A 24178-nucleotide genomic window follows, 5' to 3' on the forward strand; every position below is an offset into this window, starting at 1 on the left:
GGTTTCATCATACTATTTGTCATGTCAACAATGAATAATTTCTCATCAGTTGTTAATCCCCTAACATATATTACAAGTATTTTGTTCTATTGCAAGTTATCATAACAAATATTATCTAACACGTACTAGTTTAGAGTCATTTTATTAAAAAAGTAATATGGTATTTTATTTTACTCTCATCAGTAACAATCCACTTTCCAGTTTACAGAATAATATGCATTTGCATATTGAAAAAGAATAAAAATGCGTGGAAAAGAATAATTAAAATGGTTCAAATATAATGAAATAAAAAGTACTTAGAATGACAGGAGTTTTCAGAAAGCAGAACAGTTTCCCTATAGTTGCTTCTTCTCCTATTTTCTACTGCTGTTCTGCTCCTCTTCTTCAAGTTTGCTTGTATGTTTTCATGATTTAAAAGTTCATGATTTAAAAGCTATTGGTCTGCTTTAGACTTGCACACTATCTCGCAGTTCTTGGCCCATGGTCTCAATCGGTAAGAACATGACACATATTCCTGAAAGAAGAGCTATTACCTCAAACAGAAGGACAGCTGCAGTTTGATGACATCCATGTACTAAACCCACAGCAACCAGAGGGCATATCATTCCACCAATTCTGCCCACCGCACTTGCAATTCCCACACCAGTTGTTCTAACTGATGTTGGGTACATCTGCAGTTCATATAAATCTTCCAAATATTAAATTACAGTAATGTATCAAGAAGTATTCCACCAAAAAATGCTGTTAAACTATCTTTAACTATCTGTCAAACCACATCCAGCGTTTATCTTTGATGATAATAAATATTATACTTAATACAAATGATTTTAATTGGTGGCAGGGAAATTTCTGTCACAGAGAATAATTTTATTTAAGATGCACTCCATATAAAATGTTTTATACAGTTGAAAGAATGAAATTGTTATCATTTGAAAAATGAAGAAGTAATCAAATGATAAACATACAATGCATATCAATCATTTGTTAGAGGAAACTTAAGAAAAATAAACTACAATCCACTCCATATCATTTGTAATTGTATAACTTTCAGTTTCATATTAAGAAGCCAAATTGGTTTAGCAAAGAAATTAGAAGATTAATCTTAAAGTATAGTTTCGTGAACTATAACTAGAAACTGCTGAACTAGTAATTAGCTTTTATAGTCTTTGGTAGTGCTTCCGTGTTGCAAGCATAAAACTTACTAAGGTTCAGTTTGAGGAAGAATATTAAAATGGTAGCATGTAGTTTTCTATTTCATTTAATCTTTGTTTCAACAAGATAATTCAAAATTATTTTGCAGTAATAAATTACCTCTGGTGCATATATATACACAATTGTGAAGGTTGCTGTGATGCAAATGCGAGCTAGAAATAAAAGGCCCGTTGTTAAGCCTTCAGGCAGATAGAATACTAACGGGAGAAGAAAAATACTGCACATGAAGAACATGGATGACATTGATAGTTTACGACCGAGTTTGTCGACTGCCACAGCTGACAAGAGGAGTCCAGGTAGCTCTATGCAAAAAATTAAGTTATGTATCAGTCAAGCCTTTTCCTGCATCGGTCGAGTAAGAAAGCTCGGAAACCACTAGGAAAATACCTGCAAAACTAGCAATAAAAACACTCTTGTAGCTAACATCCTGGGACTTCTCTGTCTGCAATTTATGTGACATGCATTTACTATGTCCGTTCAGCTCAGTTGTCAACAAAACAAGGCCATAATACGAAAAGGCATTACCAAAGAACACAGCCCATAATAGAACTGTTGACCTTGCCAACTTTGGTGAGAGAAGCATCATCAATGATGAGATACCACCTAAATTGGAATCCATTCCTGAAGGATGCTCAATTTCATTTGTTGTCGTTGATAGCAAGTGTGCGTCTTCTGAAGGGTTATCAATTTGTTGTAGCTCAATTTCATGGTCAGAAACAAGGTTACCCGAAGGAAGTTCTCTTCCATTTAGTCTTGCTATTTTTTCCAAAACTTCAATTGCATCAGCTGTTCTTCCTTTCAAGCATAGGTATCTTGGTGATTCAGGAGTCAGTTTGTAGAACAGAAGAAGGAAAGAAGTGGGAAGAGAAGACAGCCCAAGAAGCCATCTCCAACCTAGATTTGGCATCACAATCTGCAAGGAATGTTTTGCTTCAGGTGAAACCGTCTGCTGTATAATTTGCCAAATCATACAACAGGAATAGAAACTACATATCCAACTTAGGAAATTTATCATAACATTAGCAATATTAATCCAAGTTAAGATACATTCATTAAGAATAGGAGGTGAAGTGTTAGCACTTTCCTAGGTGAAATGAAGAAAGTACACATCTCTGGGGTAGTTGTATCTCAGAGAGAACAAAAACTGAGTTCTTGAATCCTGGGTAAATTAAAAAATAGACTTGAAACAAATTGGAATTTTTTGGAGCTCGCAAAGCAAATAAAGAAGTGATAGCAAAATGTTCGAGATGTGATTCATTTAATGTCAATTAAAAGAATATGACATACATATCTAAACCCAAGGACCAATCAGAGGGTGAAATAGATGATCCATGTTCGTGGTTAACTGGAAAGGTCGGGAAGAAAGAGGGAAGAGGCTGATGTATATATTAAGAATTCAAATTTTGTAAACTGTAATTGAAATTAATGAAAAGTTACCCATGCAAGTGAGGCCTCAAAAATGGTACCAACAGTCCAAAATGCTGAAAAGATAACCATCCAGGTACCTCTGTTGGGAGCAGGAACAAACTCTAGAAACCAAGATGATAATACAGGGCCACCTCCCAAACCAACACCGACCAGAGAACGAAGGGCAATTAATAATATATAGTTAGGAGCAAATGCACTAAGAAAACCAGCTATGGCTGTAACTGTCGCTGTGATAAGGAATCCTTTCCTGAGTTTTTGAAGTAAGCCAAAGAAAAAAGATAATAAATGAACCAACAATGCTGAGTGCACTTGAAACAGAAGCACTTAAAATTGAAAGAGAGATTTTATTTATGACAAACAGGAGCACAAAATAACTTAATATTATGGTCGGCATAGTTAAATCTGTTCTAAGCAAATAAGATTATTTTATATGTAAAAAAGCATTGGAAGAATTTAACAGAGGCATGGCTAATCCTAGATTTGGTAAGCATGCCACTACCCTCCCCAGTGAAATAAAATACTTAAAATATGCCAGAAAAACTGACAAATGCAAATATAATGAACTAGTGAAGAGAAACCTGCCTCCTTCCATGTTTATCAGAAACAATGCCCCATGAGTATGCCCCTATTAGCATGCCTGCAAAAACCACACTGGTTATCAAACTTTCTTCATGAGCGGAAAGATTCCATTGAGCTTGAACTGCAGGGCCTACAAAAGAGAGTAGCATCATTTCCATTGCTTCTGAAATCCAACCAACACCAGCATAAACAAGCACCAGAATTTGGAAATTTCCAAAACCCAAAGCCACTAGAGCATCATCTACTGTGTAGCTTGGGCCTTCAGCACCCGTCTATAATGTCAAAATGATTCAAGTTAAGAGCATATTTAGAAATAACCGAACATTGTTTAATAATCAAATAGAAAATAAGAGCAAACAAACAAAGAGACAAATATACAGGTAATACGGTTGCAATCAATATACATGTGATTGTGTATTCAGGTAATAGGGTTGCAATCAATATATGCCAAATCGAAAGCGAGATAAGATAAAATGATAAATGAACACATTTCATTCGTACCATTTTTTGAAAGGAAGGTGTGTTGGAGATGTTCGATCTTGCCTTTTTCCTAACAGATCTTCTCAACGTAATCAAAATTCATATCATTGACGCATACATACTTGGAGCATTTGAAGAAACAGAGCGTTGAATTTGAAACTCGTTCAATTTTGATTATTTTCTAATTCCACTTTCCACCTTCATTCCGTTGACAAAGACTAACATACTGTTCACACCCCATTCTTCCTTTTAACACCCCCAACATTTTTAGTCTTTTGAAGTTCCCACTTTACCCATATGGAAATATACTCTTAACTTTGATGCTAACAAACAGTTTAAATAAAACTAACCCATCAAATCATCTTTTGTCATATTGCTTCTGATTTAGAAAGGACAAAGAGTATTACAAATTGAAGGTAATGGAAATAGGAACAAGATTTTGTCCATGACCAAACATAAGCATGTTAAGGATTATATGGAGAGTTTGGTTAAACACTCTTTTACAAGCACATTATCATAATTGGAAAAGGGCATCTTGTTTGTTTTTGTTAGGTGATGACATAATGACACTTTTTCCTTCCACTTACTTTATGCTTTTAATACAAACTCTCTTTAGGTTTTTAGGAACTACTTTTGATTTTTATCTTTAAATTTCATAATTCAATGTGGTTAATCTTTCTAAATTTATCAATCTAATTGTTGATGAGGTCCTCCCTAAGACCAAGATTTAAAACAAAACCATTTTTATGTTTTGTATATATTTGGTGTACACATTTTCTTACAATTTTACCTCTTTTATGTTTTGTTCATGATCATTTTATAACCACTTGTATTTTCGTAGATTAGTTGTATTAATTGTTTTAACAATTTATGGTATTGATATAGACATGTCATACACTTTGTACGTCGTGTTGATACATGTAGAAGGTGGTAAATGGAACACCAAAATCCATAATCTAAATTCTAAACCCTAAACGCTAAACCTTAATATACTTGGAAGAGTATGAAGGATTACCAAAGAAAAAAAAATACACTTTTGGATTCATCAATTCAAAAGTAAAAAAACTTATATTTAATTATATTAAAGTATTGCATAATTAATTTTATTAAGACTTTAAAAAAACTAAAAAAAATATATTTAATTTTTAATTATATATAATAAAAAAACATTTTCTCGGCCATTCATTAATCATATATAATAATAAAATATTTTTTATTATATATAATAGAAAAAGTGATGCAATCCTAGCTTTCATCTTTATTTGTATACATTGTTTTAATTTGAATATCTTTTATAGATGATGAACACTATCGCGGAAGCAGCATAAAGAATTATACGGTATGCCAACACTTAGTTTTTAGAGTGAGGTTAGGCCAACACTTAGTTTTTAGAGTGAGGTTAGGTCAACACTTAGTTTTTAGAGTGAGGTTAGACTAACACTACTAGGAGGAATCTAGAAATTTGTCTAGCAAGAAGACAACTCTAGAGAGAACTTTAAACAAATAAAAATGTCTCAATTGGATATAATTCAATTACTCAAATCAAAGTTAAAAATCATGTACAAGAAGAGAAAGTCTATGAAAACCTCTCAAATGAGAGTGTGACAAATGTCGTCACCTTATTGATGCAAATCCTCTTTATTGAGAAGATATGTGGAGTTTCATGTCTTCTTTGCCTACATCTCTATTTGCATCCCTCTTTTAGTATTTTAAACTCTATACTTTCTTTTTTATTTACCTTCTTCTCTACTTTGACCCAAAATACACATTTCTCATTTTTTTATTTTTTTTAATTATTCAGATTCTACTTTTTTTAATTAAAAATATATTGCTTAAATACGATTTTATTTGGCGATTTCCCTATAATTAAGTCATATACATTTTCAGAATTTCCTTTTAAAATTACACAACACTGAGATAAAAATCGAGTTTATCTCGTGCGTTTTGACTTGATTGATATGATTCTGTTTCTATAGTTTTCATTGTCTTCCTGAGAACTTACAAGTAATATATTTATATAAAAAAAGATTTCTCAGCAATGTTTAGTGCACACAACAATACAACTAACCAATTTTGTAGCCATATAGCTTACACATTTCATTGGCAGCAGTTCAACAGATGGAAATTACAGCAGCATTTTGTCAAAAGTGAAAGTTTATGCTCTCATTTCTCAACTCCATTAATGATATCTACAGTTTCATCATCAATCACTTTGTGGTCATCACAGAGAAAAGTCACCTCAACAAAGTATTGACACTACTCTGCAATAGTCAAGGAATGGCCTAACAACCTGATTTTGAATCTGCTGTTTACTTACACTATGTGCTTGTACTCCATATGAATTTGTTGTACGAACCAAAAACATGGAAGTGGTAATATGTCGCATGTTGTCAGATACTTTGACAACCCTTTGGCTTCTTATGTTGCCATTAGTTGTTCTTTCTGGATGAGGTACCACTACATCAGGTATTTGAAGCATATTAGAGTGAGATGCACTGAATTTCTGTCTCGTATAAATATTGTCACTATCAAATTTTTTATCTAACTCACTTTCCTCTTCTTCTGAATCATTTAGAATTCTGTTGGCTTCTTTGAGTAAACCAATGGAACGCCAAGCATCAGCAACCAGTTGCACAGTGGATGTTTCAGGGGCAACACCCCTCTCTTCCATAGTTGTAAGTAACTCTTCTGCTTTCCATGGTAGTTTTGCTTCTCCATATCCCCATATTAAGGTTTCATAAGTTTTTAAATTTGGGGGAATTCCCACATCGTGCATTTTCTCATAAAGTCTAATGGCACGATCCATTTTTCCTTCTGCACACCATCCACTGATGATGGTAGTGAGGATCACCACATTTGGTTGTACACCATATTTGGTCATGGAAGTGAGAAGAGCCTCAGCTTTTTGTGACTGTCCAGCACGTGCATATCCTTTTGCAAGGATGCTATATGCGTGGATGTCAGGTTCTATATCGGCCTTCACCATGTTATTGAATATCTCCTCACAATTATCCATAAGCCCTGCAGAACTCCATGCATTCATGATTGTGCTAAATGTCACCACATCTGGTTTGATCCCAAATTCTTCCATCAATGCCAGTGCCTGAACAACTTTCATTTGTAAGTTACTATGATACTATCCTTATCACAATACTCGATACTATTATAAGTGGATTTTAAACCTAACAAACAATCATTAAGCTCGAAATGACTCTAATATTAAAAGAAGAAGTTGATTTTAAATCTAACTCAACCTCAGCTTATAAGGTGAGGTTTGTACTCATTTATAAAAAATGAAATGTCTCAATCTCTAGTTAATGTTCACCAACAAAATATATGCACAAAATAAACAAGCAACAAACAGTTCTTATGTTGGAGTATTAATTTTGCTATTGTGTTAATGCTCCTTCAGTGTCAAAAAAGTGGAGGGAAATGCATGCAAGAAAATATTGATCTCATGAAAAGTATTAGATATCAGAACTCACCTCATCTACTCCATCTGTGTCTTTAATGTCTAGATATCCTTTGATAAGGGAGTTGAAAACTACTGGATTTGGATGCACACCAAGCTCCTTCATTTTTATGTATAGAAACCTCAAGGCTTCTGTCATATTGCCTTCCTTGCAGTAACCACTTATTATGATACCACAAGTTCGTTCATTGGGTTTTACTTTGTTGTACTGCATTTTCAATATTAATCTTTCAGCTTTCTCTGTTTCACCAATCTGAGCATATGCCCTTGCCATCGTGTTATATGTGACCACATCTGGCTGAATACCAGAAGCCACCATTTTATGCATAACATTCCATGCTTCTTCCAGTTTGTTCTTGGTACACCAGGCTTGAATGAGAATGTTATATGTTCTATCATTGGGTTTCACATTTTGATCCTGACCCATAATCTCTGACAATTTCATAGCCTCATAAGGCCTTCCAGCAATGCCAAACCCTTTAATGAGGGTATTATAAGTACTGGTTGTTGGTTTACATCCATACTCCTTCATTTTCTTAAATATTTTCATGGCTTCATCTACCTTGCCAGAATCAGAAAACGCATTGATCATGGCATTGATAAGTATTGAATCAGGCTTCATCCCATTGTCTGCAACTTTAGCAAGAACTGCAGGAATTGACTTCAAACGCTTTTGGCGGGTTAGAGCAGCCACAAGAGTTGTGTATGTTATGAGAGTAGGCTTATGCCCTTCTTCAGTCAAATTGTTGAAGACTGTCTGAGCTTCGTGTGGTTTCCCTTTTCCAATCAAAGTATTCATCAGTTTTGTTCTTGAAAGAACTGTTTGGCAACTGTTTCCCCCCCTACAGATAACACAATGGGATTGATTATGTGTCTCCTCTGGCTTAGGTTGCTTCTTCTTGTACTGCTGCTGTTTCAGAACCTGATGTAAATCTTTATCAATCTTACGGACATTTGTGGTAATGAATTTGAATGGAGGTCACACAAAACACTCATTCAGATCATTAATATGATTCGGTTTACCTCCCTATAAGTTTGGAAAGCCACATAGCATTGTGCATCATAGCTTAAACAGCCATAATATTCAAGCAACTAAAAGAGTGATCATTTCAAGAAAGTGCACAAACTGATTTACCAGAAGAACATAAATATCATCTTAGTCTAACATACAAAATCAGGTTGCTACCAAGGGGACTGAACCATTATGCTGTAATTGCAGTTCATAGCTAATGTTATTATTCACCCATACAAGATTTTCTGGCATCTAATGAGAAAAAAATTGAAGTAATTCACAATACCATAACTGATAAATCTTGAGTGCTTTCATTGGTCATGAGGGCTCCCTTCTGGCTTGTATCCATGAGAGATGGCTAGATTAGATCCATTAACCACCCAAGAGTTAGGAAACAGTTTTGATTTGAAGAAAAGGAGATGATAGTAGCTTAATAGAGCATTTGGGAAGCTTATGGTGGAAGGTAGAGGCAATTGAAGTTGTTGCATAGTTAGAAGAAGATGCAGTTGGAGTGTAGTGGCTTTTGTGTGTGTGACATACACTGGAGATTCTTATCCACAAATATTTATCGTAATAAGATTTCGGGCCACTTTTTTGAGGCTTACACAGCAAAAAGACAAACCATACATGAGAAGTGGATTACGCCACGCCAGCACCACTCTATTGGCTGGATCAAAATTTACCACTTATTATTCTATTGCAAAAAAATTCAGTTTTCTTTCTAAAACGCATAAACATGGTTCATATTTTTTATGTTATGAGTTAAAGAACATAGGAAGAAAATATAGGAACTTCGTTTTTTTTTCTTTCTATTTCTTTATCTACGATCTATCAACGTTTTCCCATTTCTAAAAACAAACACTCTCCATACTGCTTCAAGCGAAATTCTAAGAAATATTTAAATTTGTACAAAAATATTATTTATTTATTTTAAAATACGTTTTGCAGATAAAAGTATTAGTTTTATTCTAAAAGGATATACACGTTTAAAAAAGTATATTTTAAAAAGACTAAAAATAATTATTACAAATTTTATACGGATCAAACTTAAAACCTATTAATTTTATAAGAATTAAAAGTATATTCAAAAGCATTGTGTAATATTTCCCCCTTCGCATGCATTCTCTTCAATTTTTTAAATTAGGTATACAAAAATTCAAAAATATTTTCAAAAGAAGAAATTAAAGAAATGAAAAAATGTATCTATAAATCAATTTAAATTTGTACATTAATCAATTTTATTTTATGAAGATTTTGTTTTTGTTTTTTTTGGTTCTCGTGGAACACTTGTGATAAAAAAATTCTGACAAATAAATATCCTTACGATGTTTTATTTTGGCATGTTATTATCAACGGCTCTTTCGAAGCAAATTACTTTAAAATGTTGGTTTTAACACAAAAATCTATTGGTCAAGTAAAAGTAAGGTCATACATATTTTAGTTTTTAACTTTTAATAGTTATTAGTTAATTTAGCCCTGAAATATTAAAAAAAGGAATAAATATAGCGTTGCTAGACTAACCATTAAATTCATTTTTTATAAGTTAAATAAATTGACTTATAGTTAAATTATGATAACTAAATTAATACTGATATAAGAGTAATAGTGATTAGCATCCCTTGATCAAATAATTTAAATTTAAATATAAGTGTCACTTTCAGCTATAAATATTTCATGCAAAAATCAAGATTAAAAAAATATTAGGATTTGTTAATATTTTTCATATGACGTCAGAAAAACAATGTTCAAAATTCTGTTTTAATATTTTACACCATATTTCATAAAGGTACACAACCCAATATTAATAGCATTCCCTTAAAAAAAATAAAAAAAGAATGTTTGTCCTCGATAAAGTGTAAATTTCTAAACAAACTTTAAGACCTTTTTTGAAAAATAAAAAATGGGTTTATGAAAAAATTAAAAATTTATATCTCAATCAACGCATCTTTAAATTCAAAACTTTGTTTAGTCATAAAAAGTCTAAATAATAGTCTTGGTAAAATCTATGTTTTTATTTGTATATCCAGCAACTTATTTTATGTATTTTTATTGTTTATTTTTTATTAATAAAATAAAATAAAATTGATGCCATAAATTCAGCTTTCTATCAATCTTTTGATATATATTTTTTTTACTTGGATTTGGATTTTGAGAGGTGTAATACCTTTAATTTTTGGAAAAGATTTATTTGACAGTAAAAAATATACTTGGTACCATATTATAATATATTGTAATATTAAAATTAAAATTAAAAATAAAAATAAATTAAATATAATTAAAATATTATTTTAACATATCACCATCCTTAATTTGTCCTTAATTTTTTTAACCCATTTTTATAAGTATGAAATTATATAAAAATGTTTAGCATTCAACATATTCTTAATTTAATTTTGTGGCTAAAATATTGTACTAAAGTCTTTATTAGATTAAGAAAATAGAGTGTGGAAGGGTATATAACAATAAAACAATATTTTTATAATAATTTGAATATAAAAATAAGGAAAAAAAATATATATTTTAGTAGGAAGACGCTTCGTATGACTACCCTAGTTTTCTTATTATCCCAATAACAAAAGTGGTTTGATTTGGTGGTACCACCTCGTATGTCCCATTTTGGTCTTTTGGTTTGGAGGAAAAAACAGGAACATAAAGAAGAAAAAGGATGTTGAAGGTGTGGAACTGGTACCAGAATTGCCTTTCTGTTCATCCCGTGAAGACCCAAGTCGTGAGTTCTACCATCCTCTGGGGTGTTGGAGACCTCACTGCTCAGTTCATCACTCATTCAGCTACAAAAAAGCGACTCCAACTTTCTGTAACAATCCATTTGCCTTTCTCATTTATATCTCTTCTTATCACTGCAATTTTTTAATCAATCTCGCATCTCTCTCTTTTACTTTATACTTCATATGAATTTTCTGTTCAAGCAGTGCGTTCTGACTCTAGGATTGTTATGTTAACATATACTAAAATCAGCAATGTTGAAGTGCAAACACGGTTTGGATTCCCAAATCCTTCTGTTTTAACTAACATGGCTTGCATTTCTCAATGTAACTATTGTTTATGGCATTTTTTATGGAAAATGAAAGCTGATTTTAATGAAACTATATATACCATTAATCCTAAAGAATCTTTCGGATTAAGTGGAAAACGTTTCCATTTCGATTTCGAGCTTTGTTGATTTTGAATTTTGATATATCACTTGGTGGTTTCATGAATTCTCCTTGTTGGGAGGTTAAGTTGGCTTGTGCATTTTTTTTATTGTACTTGGATGATTTTAATTTATTAACTAATGATAAGGTTTCTTGACTATCAAAAATTATATGTTGATTTGGTAGGACTCCGATGCTAAGTTTATGGTCAACTGGAAGCGCTTGGCTGTTACAAGTATGTTTGGATTTGGTTTTGTTGGACCAGTTGGACACTTCTGGTATGTGAATCCTATTTTGTGCAGTTTATTTAGCAGCTTTCCAGTCATGTCTTTATATGGTATTTTTTTTGCTTATAAGTGATTGTTATTGTATGAACCGAGAAGGGCTCTCGTTTGCCTTGCCTAGTAGTTTTTGTGTTTTTTGAGATGTTCTTCTCATAATGTTGATGGTCTCCTTCGGTACGAGATGGGGTGTGTACATACAAAATGTGTTCCGACACTCAAACTGTGTGACGTGCCCTTTGTGGAGGTTTCTTGGTTGGATTTATCTTCAGGACTTTGGGGTACATGAGTCCCTTCTGCTAGCTTTCTTTTCATGACCTCGTTCTCTTGTCTTGGGATGGCTACCTCCTCCGCATTCTGCTTCTTGAGCTTGACAACTCCCTTTGTAGTTCAACCAACAAGGTCATTTGGCCTACTTTGATCACTCGGGTGTCAGCTGATTTCTGCCGGTTGTTTATCATGTTACTTGTTGCTATTAAAATATCTTTCTCACACCTTTGTAGTTCAACCAACAAGGTCATTTGGCCTACTTTGATCATTCGGGTGTCAACTGATTTCTGCCGGTTGTTTATCATGTTACTTGTTGCTATTATAATATCTTTCTCACATCCTTCTCGAGCCAATTATTCTCGTATGAATCAAGAAGGTCTCCTCGTCCCTTGCCTAATAGTTTATGTTTCTTCCGAGACGTCTTCCTTGCGATGTTGATGTTATACTTTGGTACGAGATAGGAATGTACTTGCAAAAGGTGTTTTAAAGCTCAAGTCAATCCTCTTGGGTAGTTGAGTTGAGAGTGATAAATGCTATTGTATTTCTACCTGATCCTTGTCAACCTATTTATAGAGTTATGTTGGACCTTTCTGTGGATGAGTCTGGATTAGTATGGATGGGATGGTTAACCTCATATTAGTCTAACCAAGTACGTTTTAATTAGATTAATCTTGTTTTTAAGCAATCGTTATATCAGGTTCCCAAGACATGTTCAGCGATATTTCCAAGATCGTTATGTAATCTTTTTGGTATTTTATGATGAAGGTGATTCCGGTTCCGGCCATATATAGTATAGTGATAATGTAATTCACCTTTAAAGAAATTCTCAGGTATCATATATGAGAGGTAGATTTGAATTTGTGAAGTAATGGGACAAGTATGATCTTTTATGTCGGACTGGGGACTTTGTAAATTAGTTTGTTACAACATGATCCAATTTTTTAGACATGGCGCCATGGACTCTTCGCGTGTGATTTTTGTGCAATAAGTGCTTTAGATTTAGGAGGTCTCTCTGTCTGTATTACTGTGTGTTTGGATCCCCATCAGTTGATCTCTCTAACGTTATAGTTCTTGCTGCTAAAGGAGTTGTAGTTACAAGGAACCAACTTTCATGTCTTGTAGGTATGAGGGCTTGGACAAGTTTATAAGGTTTAAGCTTCAACTAATGCCAAAGTCTGTGAGATTTGTGGCCACTAAAGTGGCTATGGATAGCATGATTTTTGGTCCGTTCCATTTGTTTGTCTTCTTTAGTTACATGGGATTATGTGCTGGAAAGAATCTTCCTAAAGTGAAGGAAGACTTGAAGAGGAATTATGTCCCAGCCCTGGTTTTAGAAGGTGGCGTGTGGTCAGTTGTGCAGGTTTTTAATTTTTGGTATCTTCCTGTGAAGTACCAGCTTCTCTATGTAAACTTGTTTTGTTTGCTGGATAGTGCTTTTCTCTCATGGTTGGAGCAACAGAAGGATGCATCTTGGAAAAAATGTTTTCAAGTGTTTCATTCTAAGAATGAAAAGGGAGGTCAATGCTGATGAATAGATTGATCACAGATTTTAAATATTTTGCTCTTTTGACATTTTTAAGTTGTAATAGATGAATTTGGAGATAGATAGTTAGTTTACTTTGCTTATTGTTGTTGAGCCGGCCTCTAATATTTGCCTCACCTTAATGATGTTCAAATTTTGATTATGTTTAGTTAAGACCATTGTTAAAGAGGTTCATTTTTGTTTGGGGCTTGGGACTTAGGGCTTAGAATTTGAAATTTAGGGTTTAGGATTTAGGATTTAGAAGTTTAAGGTTTAGGATATAATTTGATAAATGAACAAGGGATAACTTTCCTTGTTGCCTGCTTAGTTAAAACATAACCATACAAGTTTTAAATTAATTTTAGTTAATAATGTAAAAAATTATAATTTCTAATATTATATTACAACGTCAACCAATCAAAGTACTCTAAAATATGTATTTTTTTGGAAAAAAAAAACGACAACTTTTTGAACGTAAAAAAAAGTCAATATGATGTTATGACGCCACATCTACTTGTATAGTAAATCCTTATTTTATTATATATAATAAATAACAGTATAGTACTAAACAATAATGCAGCTAATTTTTCTTTGTTGAATATAAGGCTTACAAGTAACACCCACCAAATAAAAAAACACTCACTTGAAATCTATAAATAATAATATCTTAATAATATTTGTTTTACTTTTAAATTAAAATTTTAATATACATTACTAATATACAATGTGGGCAGCATATATTCATTCATCTGAATTTTCAAAAGTCAAACACTTCATTTATAGTTGAAATAGTTGAAGGGTCGACCAAGGATTACAAAGAAATGAGTGGAAAAATTTGAAATTAAAACATTCAAAAGTGGCACTTATTTCAAGTCGCATGGCAAGTGTGAAGGTGTGTGTTTTATGTGACTAATCTAGGTGTAATTATCTGTCTATGGTTTAATATGGGTTGTAATTGAGCTCAATTATACCCTATGTAGGTTTAGAAACCCTAACCCTACTCCTAATTTACTTAAGATCAAATACAAGTCAAAAATCTATATTGTTTTTAAACAAAAAAAATTTAAATCCTCTCCTAGGTTATGCCTCCTTCAAACATGAATAAGAGGATTTGTATACTTGGAATAGTTAAGTTTCACTATGAACTAGTCATTGTCTTAGTGGTTGATCCTTTGCTGAAGGTTTTGCCTTCAGTTAATAACTACAGTTAATAACTAAAACCTTGATAACTAATGTTAAATATAAAAATTACTTTAAATATTAATAATTCTAACCTAGTCTATTTAATTACTTTCTCATAGTAATTAGTGTTATTTAATTATTTTCTTGTATATATATAGTTTTAGTTTTCTTGAGATATTATAAGTTATTCTTGTTAAATATTATTTTAAATTCTTTAAAAAATCATCAAATAGATAATTCAAAATTAAACTTTTACAAAAAAAATCAAAACTTACGTTTGGATAAATTAATTTTTGAATTCATCATACAAAAACTATTTATAAATGATATTATCTATATAACTTTTTACATTTTATCTATATCAATTATTTAAACAAAACTAGTAATAATAATAATTCTAGTTAATCTACCTAAGAAAACTCTATATTACTTTACACAATAAATGAAAATAAAACTTTCACATTTTGATTAATATTAAAATTAATTATTATAAATTAACTTGTTATGATTATCGTAAAAATCACTTGAAGAATGTGTGAATCATAAGAACTTGACTATCTCTAACATTTTTAAGTTAAAAAATATAGATCGTCAGTAAAAACCATTTTGAATCCTCTTCCTATTGTCATTGGGAGAAGTATATAACTGATTCAACAATACCAAACAAAGGAACAACGTTGACAAGTCAGAAAATATTTCACAAGTTTTCCTTAGTTCAAAAATAATAAACGTTTTTAAATAATAAAGATCCTATGAGAAGAACTTTGAATGATGAGAGGAGAGTGTAGACAAAAATAAATTCTGGAATTTTTTTTAGAACCCGTCTTCGGATTTAGATTTTCAAAACACTTTTCTTTTCAAATTTCCAAAATCTCTTTTCTGGAATAAATTTTTGGATTTTGTTTTTCAGAATGATATTTTGATTTTTTTAATTTTATTCTAGAATTTATTTGTTCAGAGTGTATTTTTTTTTTTAATTTTGGATTCTCAATTTCAAAATGAAGGAAAATTTTCGACAATTTTAAGTGGATCGAGAACATAGTAAGGTGCAGGAAGAATTTGCCTGTCATAATTTCAGCTAATCATGTTTTCCATGCATGAAAATTTTATTTTCTACTACTAACCATCCCCTTTTAATGTATCCTGGCAAAAAACCAAAAGTGCTCACTTTTAAAATAAACAAACAAATTAAAATCCAATTTAAAGAGTCTGAAAATGAAATCAATATATTTATTGCGACAAAGATTATACTTTAGCTATTGTTTATTATATAAGGTAAGGTGTACATATCCATATCACTGATTGACATGATGCATTTTAATCATTGAAATCCATATTTTCATATAGTTTCAATTTTCAAAGATGAATTTATAAATATATTTAATTTCTCAACTCGTTGTTTGGGGTTATACAAGAATATATACAGAGGAAAAATAATTACATGAATAACTCTAGGAAGTCACGTAGAGGCAGAACACAGGTAGCAAATTTATGAAATCTTACTTCTGCAAAGTATTTTCTCTCAACAAGGGATGATCAGGTATTCTTCTCTAAGACCGAGAGTGCTGGTGTCAAGTAGTTATTTGCTTTGTCGGGCAAGTGTGCAACCTAAGCAGACACAAAAATAACCAGTTTATATTCATCATACTTTTTCTATTTAGAAAAATGCGATCAATCATCTTTCGCATACCAGCTCATAAAGCTCCCTTCCATCTTCAGCGATATACTCGTAACATACCTACAGGATAGGGTTGAAGAGGTTTAGTTTCATTTGGGATCAAAGTTCAATCTTAAAACCAACAAGGTTTACTCACATCAAAACTTTTGTTTCTTGCAGTTGTATCATGCAGTGCCTTCACACATATATCAGCTACATCAGCACAGCTGATGCCCTGAAAAACAAGTTTAGCAACTGGCATTACACAGATAGTTATTTAATGCAAAACAGTTTTTGAGTATATGAAATACAATAAGCAAAACAAATAAAGATCGAAAGAAAAAACTTCAAAAAATGGCATGTGTATCCGATTGCAACTGGGAGAGAGGGCAACACTACCACAAAGATAGTATAAAAGAGAAATGCTAGCAACTCTGAGACTTCCCTTTTCATGCACTCTCTCTTTATTGGGTGAAGTTCATAGGGTAAACATGTGCCTCATTTCCTAATTTCAAACTAGGGAGACCACATGAATTTCAATCAATAAAAAAGAGAATGTAGAAAAGAGTGTTGCTACTCTCCTTTAGCACAGAATAAAATAGACTAACCTGAGATATTCTGTTTCCTTGATCAAATATTAGCGCACGCTGCCCTCCAGGTTCTTCCTGTCAGAAAAACTACAAGTTAGTTGACAAGAGAAAGAACAATAAATTTTATTTCTTCAAACTTTTTTAATTTATTATTAAATGTAGGAATTGTATTATCAAATTATATTGCTTTTTTAGTCACAGGTCTGATTTTATATCAAAATAATGCAACTTGAAAATTATTTTAATCTGATCGAGAGAAGATTTTATTCAATTGATTAATTTGAAACAATACATTAGTCTCCATATATAGATAATTCTACCTCTAGAATCTTCTAACAATTTCTAGTAGAACACTTAATATCCTACTAACAACACTCCCCCACAAGTTGGTGAATGGATATCCATCATTCACAGCTTGCACGTGAGATCATGAAATCGTTCAGTGGAAAGACTTTTGGTAAACATATTTGCTAACTGAAGCCCAAATGGGACATAAGAAGTAGTGATAAGTATTAAGGTCACTATTCAGTTTCTCTTTAATGAAGTGGTGTCGATCTATCTCTATGTGTAGATCTCTATGTGTTTGGTTATGATGAATTGGATTGGAAATGTTGAAGATCCCACATCAATTAGAGATAAAGACATTTCATAGTATCATCTAGTGTCACTGCCTATTTCTGCAACTAAATCAATCACATTTTTTATCTTTGAGCAATAGTGGAAACTTTACCTGCAATGGACCAGGACGAACTATTGTGTATCCGAGGCCAGATCTTCTCAGGGAGTCCTCACCGGCCTGGAGAATTCAACATTAACATGATCAGAGATGACCAAAAAAATAAAAAAGAAGTAATAAATTTCTACTAAGTAAAAGAAACAAAACAAATAAATCAAACCAACCCTCTTGGCTTTAAGAACTTGTTCCCGTCTGGAAGGCTCAATTCCTAGTCCAGAACATGAAACTAAGACAAAATCAGTTTCTTGTCCAGTCTGCAGTACAATCACACGGAGATTTACCATTAGTGTGCTTATACCAGTAACATTATAACAAAACATAAATCATCTAGATGCCTTGTTAGGTAGAGTCTTTTATAGTGATGTAATAGCATTCTTTCTTTCTGATTTAAAAAAAAAAACTAATCTTTAATGTTTTCTTTTTTCACATTGTTGGCAACAAGTAGAACATGATCTGCAAAAAAATAACGAAAAATTGTATGCCTACAAGTACTGAGTGCAGTAACAGTATACCACTTCACGACTAGCTCTACAATGTCAATATACCTAAAATCACATATGAAAAGGATGCATAATATAATAAGTGATATTTTTGGGGAAGGGAAAAAGTCCATCTTAACATAAACTAGCCCAAGTTGTTAATTCTTAAACAACTAAAAAGGTTGCAGGACCATGTGAGTGAATAATTCCTTTAGTTGTAATATGTTAGTTTGGTACTGTCATTCTCTGTTTTATATTTGATAGTTACAACTGGTACTGTCAGGTTCTTTGTTAGACAATTATAGCTCTCATTGGGCGTTAGGCAATTGTTGTAATTGTTTTCTTTATTTAGATGAGCTTTTGTTGTCTAGATATAGTTGTTGTAAACAAAAGCTCACCACTTGTAAAAACTCTATTAAATCAGTTTTCTTCTCTCTATTCATTCTTTTCTCTTAATATGGTATCAAGAACTACGTGATCCATAGTAATGGCTACTACGACCATCCTCCTCCACCACAACCACAACCTAAAACATCACAAGCTTTGTTAGATGCTATGATTCCTATCTCAGCTCCTACTACTTTTTCACATCAGATTACTGAAAAATTAGATGACAAAAACATTTATCTAGTCAGCAAATTGAGTCTGCCATCAAGGCACATCACTATGTTGTTTCTCCTTGAATCCCTCCAAGTTTTCTTGTAGAGGAAGATCGCCATCTTAAAAGTATTAATTCAGAATATATTGCTCAACTTCAAGTTTGATTTTATTTTCCCTCCTCAAATGCATGCATGCATAGGAACTATGGTATAAAATCCATTCATATTTCCTCCTTCAGACTCGCAACAAGGCTTGTCAATAATTCATCAATGGAAAATCGACCTATTGCTGAATTTTTGCTTCAAATTAAAAGCACTCTAGTTGACTATTTATCTTCTATTGGTGATCCTATCACACCATGTGAGCACATGGATGTTATTCTAGAAGGATTACCTCAAGATTTTGATTTTTTTATTGCTCTCATTGAGAGTTGTATTGAAGATATCACTATTGAGGAAGTTAAAGGTCTCATCCTTGCTTAGGAGTTGTATTTGCAAAAGTATCGAAAGAAGGTGTCTTCAGATTCAGTGTTCACCTTTTGTTAATCTCGCTTAGTCTGCTTCTCAACTTGTGCAAAATGATGTTGAAGAAACATAGTTTGCTTATGATCAGAATTCTAGTTCAAATAACTTAAATTTCAATGATTTTGTGGCTCTGATCACAGTTGCAGTGGATGATATGGTCATGTTAGTGATCATGGTGGCAGTATCTCGAATCAATGACAAGTTTGCATTAAAATTAGTCATACCACCTTTACATGCTATCATCATTTAATGAGCCCCTAGCTCCCATTACTATACAATATTCTCCATGGTTCCAATCTTTAGGGCCAACTTCGAATCAATATATTTCACCACAATAGACCTTTTAAAATAAAAGAGAGGCATAGGCTAAATCCCTATTGTATGAGCACATAGGGTCATGCACTTACAAATAAGAAAATACAAAGAGATGGGCCTAAGCCCGTAACACTCCCCTCCTGTTGGTGAATATAAATCGTATGTACCAAACTTATTACAAATATAATTAATTCTAAGTTCTTGTAATTATTTAGTAAAAATATATGCTAGTTGATCATTAGAATTAACAAACTCAATCTTGATATCTCCATATACAATCTTTTCTTGAATTCATTAACCCACCTCAAGTTAGTTAAGGGAGGACAATTACTTTGGCCATATATCTAGCCAAGGTGGGATCCTAACACTCACACTTATGGCCAAAATTGGACTTCTAGAATGTGAAGTTTTTGTGAATGGACTTTTGTGTGTAGCTTAACCAAAAGATTTCTCCTAAAATAGTCATAATTTGTAAAATATTTTCACTTGTGGAACAATAACTATGCCTTACAAAATAGAAAAATAAAGATTATAATAAAATAAACTAATGTCACTCTTTATACTCCATAATCCACAATATTGATAGAATCCTTGTAATTTAATATCTCAAGTAGAAAAGGAAAGGGAAAAACTAAATTATCCTCATACATCTAACAAGTCCAATTGTAATTTTCAATTGAACTATTGCTTTACAAAACATATATAATGAACATTAGACAAGTATATGACAACATTGTAGCTTATGCCACAATAAAAAGAAATTGCATTGAAGCACTTACAGGCAAGGCTTTAATATATTCCAATATAAGCTTAAAGCTTCTTAAATCCTGTTGCATTGTTGCATTTACTTCAACAGGCTTCTGAAACAAAAATGAAAAAAGCATCAGCACACTGCAATTATACACTATTTAAAAATAAAAATACAAATTGTTGGGGAATTATATTGCAAAAATGGAATTTATATTAAAAATACAAATACAAGGTCCTAAAATACAAGCTAAGTTTAAGAAAGTGATTTAAAAGCCGTAAGGAATTGAACCTGTCTTCTAGGCTCAAAGCGTATCGTCAAAGTATGTACAAGAAAAGGATCTAACACTGGATCATCTGGTTTCACTGGACGGAACGATGAAAATGGTACTCTAACCTGTCATAGTAATACAGACAGGAGATATGAAAGCTTCTAAAAATGATGAAATTTCAAAGCAGGATAGTGAGAAAGGAGAATTATAATTTGTTAAAAGGAAAATGATTCTTACCCTACAAAATCCCACTTTTGTACTAATTCTTGAAAAATACAATCTACTCTGACTTGGATCTGCTGAAGGACCAGCTTCTAGAATTAATACATAAGATCTTCCATTGCCACCAACAGAGAGAACCAGACCCTCATACCTATCATTATAGATAAACTCATTATGCTTGAATGCATTATAGAATTTCCAAATTTTAGCAAACTAGAATTATACAGAACATTTTGGAAGGTTATTTTATCCACAAAAGTCATCTATCTAATATTTCATACCTGTCAAGAGTATAACCCAATGGTAGGGAAAGCTTTTTTGATAGTTCCACGTAGCCTCCTCTATTGAAAACATACCCTGAAATCAATATGGAAATATTTGAGTGGGTAAAAGTTGTTGGTTATTAAAAAAAATATAAGGAGTCAAAATAAGAACAACAGAGCGTGTATATTTTGTGAACTGATATTCTTCTACATTGATACAGGAAAAAAAAATCAAATATGCAGAAACTAACTAAAACTTGATAAGCATAATTTAAGGAACAACTGCCTAAACATGTCATATGTAGAGAACATAACAAAATCCTAAAAAATATTATAAAACCTGTTGGTGTGGCTCATTAATATCCACCAAATATACCTGAGAAAACAGCATCTCCATTCTCGGTGAACTCAAATTTAGCATCCATCCCTCCATCATATTTTGTGGCAAGTACATCTTGGAAGTAAGTTCCTTGACGAACTTCCCATCCATGCAATGAAGATTCAGATTTGAATTTGGAAATCAAGAGCTTACTTTTGCTGCTTTTCCCAGCCCGTGATTGTGCCAATTTGTTATTGTGATCCTGAAATTATGTCCAATTTAAGTTTTACCAGGCAGCATTGGATCTGTGTTAATATGTAAAAGGCATTTCTATATATGCAAATGGGGGTGGGATTTGTCTGGATTCTAACTTTCTAATTTTCCTTTCATGAAGGCAGGAATGTAAAGTGGCACTGTTTTTTCCTTTTCTTCTTGTGTATTTGTGTCTGTAGAGGAGGGGTATCAAAGTGTGGAGACAGACCTGAAATGCTTTAGTTAGATTATAAACTCCTCGATGATCAACCCGGAAGAGATCCCCAGTGATAGCAGAGCGTGCAGTGGCACAATATATTATTTTATTGCAACCTTCTACGGCAGCCTTGACAGTGGTGGGATCACCAACATCCCCAACCACTATCTCTACCGACCTTGGAAGCAAGTCTACCACCTCCTGATCCGCCCTCCTAACCAAAGCCTTTATTACAGAAAAAAAAAAATCAATATCATAGACCATTTTATGTTGATCGCTGTTGAATCATGAAAGCCACGTATTATTTAATTTAATTAATAAGGAGTGCGATAATAATAATAAAGTGAACACAAAATAGAGCAGTGTGTAAAGGCTGGGGACCTTTACGGAGTAACCCCTGAGCATGAGCTTGCGAACAACGATGCGACCGATGCGGCTAGTGGCACCAACAACGAGCACAGTTGTATTCTGAGCGCCAGGAATTGCGAACTCGCACATGGGACCTTCGCGGACGAGAAGGGCATCGAGAGCCTCCTGATCATCAGAGCGGATGGTTCTAGAAATCTGACCCAATCCCGAGAACTTTCTCCAAACCTCATCGAATAACTGCCGCGATCTTCGACCCAGTCCCACGGGGTTCACGTCATCCAGGCTAAGCGACACCGGTGGTTGTTGCATCACACGCTGCTGCTTTTCTACCTCATCGCCGCCCTCATTGCTGTCCTTGCCATCAGCAGCCCTGGGCACTAGCACCAGCCCAGACTTCCGTGGATGAACGTCGTTGAGGAATAGGAAACGTTTCACTTTAGAGAATGGAATCGAACCTCGAAGATCCGAGGATAATCTGCACTGTGTCTGTGAGTAAAAACTGCTATTAGCTACTGTTGCTGAAGCTGCTGCAGCATTCATGATTCAACCCAAATTCAGGTGAATGTGCTTCCACAAAAGCTTTTCAGCTAGTTTTGTTTCGGCTTTCTTACGCTTGTACATTGTAACCAGAAAATGTGATGAGTGGCCCGTGTTCATACGTTAAAAAACAGACACGTAGACCTGTCAAGGAATAATTTTGACCACATAATTTTGGATTGGATAATAGCCGGGACAATTCAGAACTCAATGCTTCCACGTCTACCACTTCACTAACTCCAACACTTCGGTGTTATGTCCTTCTCAAATACACACCTCTATCCATATCAACTTCAAAAAAAAATATTTATTAAATTTATAATTATAGTAACATTCTAACATATTTTTTAAAAACTTAAATTTATTGTATAAATTTTGATTATGATTATAAAAAATAAGTAACAAAATAACGAGTTAGGAAAACATCTTTTTGCTAAAAAAAAATTTAAAACATATTTTTACACATAAAATCTTTATTGTCAATTTATATAATTTATAATTATATAATACATAAATTTGTGTTCGCGTATTTTATATTTTAGAGATTATACGTATTTTTTATCCGTGTGAATGTTTGTGCTAGACATTACTGTTTTTTTAATTAAATATTATGAATATATTCGTCATAGTTTTTGTTTACTATTTTTAATTAATATTTTTAGGATAATTAAAAAAAATTAAAACTTACGTTAAACAAATACATTATAAAGAAATTTACTTAAACAATTTATTAGTTATATATCTATATTTGTATTACCATTTTCTGTAAATATCATAAAATTTCATTAAAATGCAATGATCGTGTAAATATTTTACACAAAATACTTAATTCCAACTTTTAAGTCAATTTTTTCAAATATGTATTTTTTTCAAATATTAGATCTCTATTAAACGTGGCAATCTGAGTTAAACTAACAGGATCATTTTGTTTTTCAAAAACGGCTAGAGTTTTTTAAAATTCTATTAATATTTTTATGTTATGTACATATATTACTAATGTTTATTTAATTTTTCTGAGTAAATTAATCCTAATAAAATTTATTATTTAATATTTTATGCTAATAAAATTAGTTAAATATTAAAATAAATGTTTGTGATTGACCAAGAATAAAACTTCTACTCACTTTAATCATATGAATGACTTAAACTTTTTGTTCTTATGTGATCTTTGAAGTAAATAACTATTTTTCCTCTCCTCCTCACGACTTTCCGGTATCTCGCTGACTGCTTTGAGTTTCCGGTCACTAGATTGGTTGTGTTGGACTTTTGCTAGATGAACTTGGACTCTCTCAACTTAGTGGACTTTGGCTCATTCACTACAAAAAAAAGTGTATATTGTGGCGGTTATTTTCGTATAAATTGGCGTTTATAACCGCCGCAATATACGCTTGTGGCGGTTTCCCAAACCGCCATAGAACTGGCCGCCACAAAGTTTTATGTGGCGGTTTTATGCTACCCGCCGCAACACCCGCCACTTTAAACATAGTGT

General features: G+C 32.6%; 4 protein-coding genes across 8 annotated transcripts; 1 reads left to right on the forward strand and 3 right to left on the reverse strand.

Moving 5' to 3' along the window:
- Window positions 1–139: 139 nt before the first annotated feature.
- Window positions 140–3919, reverse strand: LOC137818994 (organic cation/carnitine transporter 7). 2 transcript variants are annotated; one of them, XM_068622681.1, is made up of 6 exons: window positions 3721–3919; window positions 3223–3491; window positions 2650–2887; window positions 1600–2125; window positions 1312–1514; window positions 140–671 (listed from the first exon to the last, which is right to left on the reverse strand). In XM_068622681.1, exons 1-6 carry the CDS (start codon window positions 3721–3723, stop codon window positions 447–449), a joined length of 1464 nt encoding a protein of 487 aa, XP_068478782.1. In that variant the 5' UTR covers window positions 3724–3919; the 3' UTR covers window positions 140–446. The 2 variants fall into 2 exon arrangements, with proteins under 2 accessions (XP_068478782.1, XP_068478783.1); XM_068622682.1 differs by having other exon boundaries at window positions 3223–3349; window positions 3721–3871.
- Window positions 3920–5757: 1838 nt separating this feature from the next.
- On the reverse strand, window positions 5758–8726 carry LOC137818504 (pentatricopeptide repeat-containing protein At5g21222-like). Of its 2 annotated transcripts, none has more exons than XM_068621965.1 (3): window positions 8470–8726; window positions 7185–8093; window positions 5758–6802 (listed from the first exon to the last, which is right to left on the reverse strand). In XM_068621965.1, the coding sequence occupies exons 1-3, from the start codon at window positions 8530–8532 to the stop codon at window positions 5939–5941; spliced, it is 1836 nt and encodes a 611-aa protein (XP_068478066.1). In that variant the 5' UTR covers window positions 8533–8726; the 3' UTR covers window positions 5758–5938. The 2 variants fall into 2 exon arrangements, with proteins under 2 accessions (XP_068478066.1, XP_068478067.1); XM_068621966.1 differs by having other exon boundaries at window positions 8476–8708.
- Window positions 8727–10729: 2003 nt separating this feature from the next.
- LOC137819721 (protein sym-1-like) lies at window positions 10730–13603 on the forward strand. Its single transcript, XM_068623671.1, has 3 exons — window positions 10730–10998; window positions 11522–11613; window positions 13009–13603. Exons 1-3 carry the CDS (start codon window positions 10849–10851, stop codon window positions 13412–13414), a joined length of 648 nt encoding a protein of 215 aa, XP_068479772.1. The 5' UTR covers window positions 10730–10848; the 3' UTR covers window positions 13415–13603.
- Window positions 13604–15943: 2340 nt separating this feature from the next.
- LOC137819720 (protein HIGH CHLOROPHYLL FLUORESCENCE PHENOTYPE 173, chloroplastic) lies at window positions 15944–22924 on the reverse strand. 3 transcript variants are annotated; one of them, XR_011082382.1, is made up of 13 exons: window positions 22165–22795; window positions 21796–22008; window positions 21372–21576; window positions 21014–21089; window positions 20748–20883; window positions 20531–20635; window positions 20271–20351; window positions 17738–17827; window positions 17568–17633; window positions 16856–16908; window positions 16405–16482; window positions 16281–16328; window positions 15944–16198 (listed from the first exon to the last, which is right to left on the reverse strand). XR_011082382.1 is itself a non-coding variant. In XM_068623670.1 (13 exons), the coding sequence occupies exons 1-13, from the start codon at window positions 22690–22692 to the stop codon at window positions 16127–16129; spliced, it is 1755 nt and encodes a 584-aa protein (XP_068479771.1). In that variant the 5' UTR covers window positions 22693–22924; the 3' UTR covers window positions 15944–16126. The 3 variants fall into 3 exon arrangements, 1 of the variants encoding a protein (XP_068479771.1); XR_011082383.1 differs by having other exon boundaries at window positions 16856–16924; XM_068623670.1 differs by having other exon boundaries at window positions 16856–16912; window positions 22165–22924.
- Window positions 22925–24178: the final 1254 nt, after the last annotated feature.

The sequence above is a fragment of the Phaseolus vulgaris genome, chromosome 10 (assembly GCF_000499845.2).
Source record: "Phaseolus vulgaris cultivar G19833 chromosome 10, P. vulgaris v2.0, whole genome shotgun sequence".
NCBI classification, from domain to species: domain Eukaryota; kingdom Viridiplantae; phylum Streptophyta; class Magnoliopsida; order Fabales; family Fabaceae; genus Phaseolus; species Phaseolus vulgaris.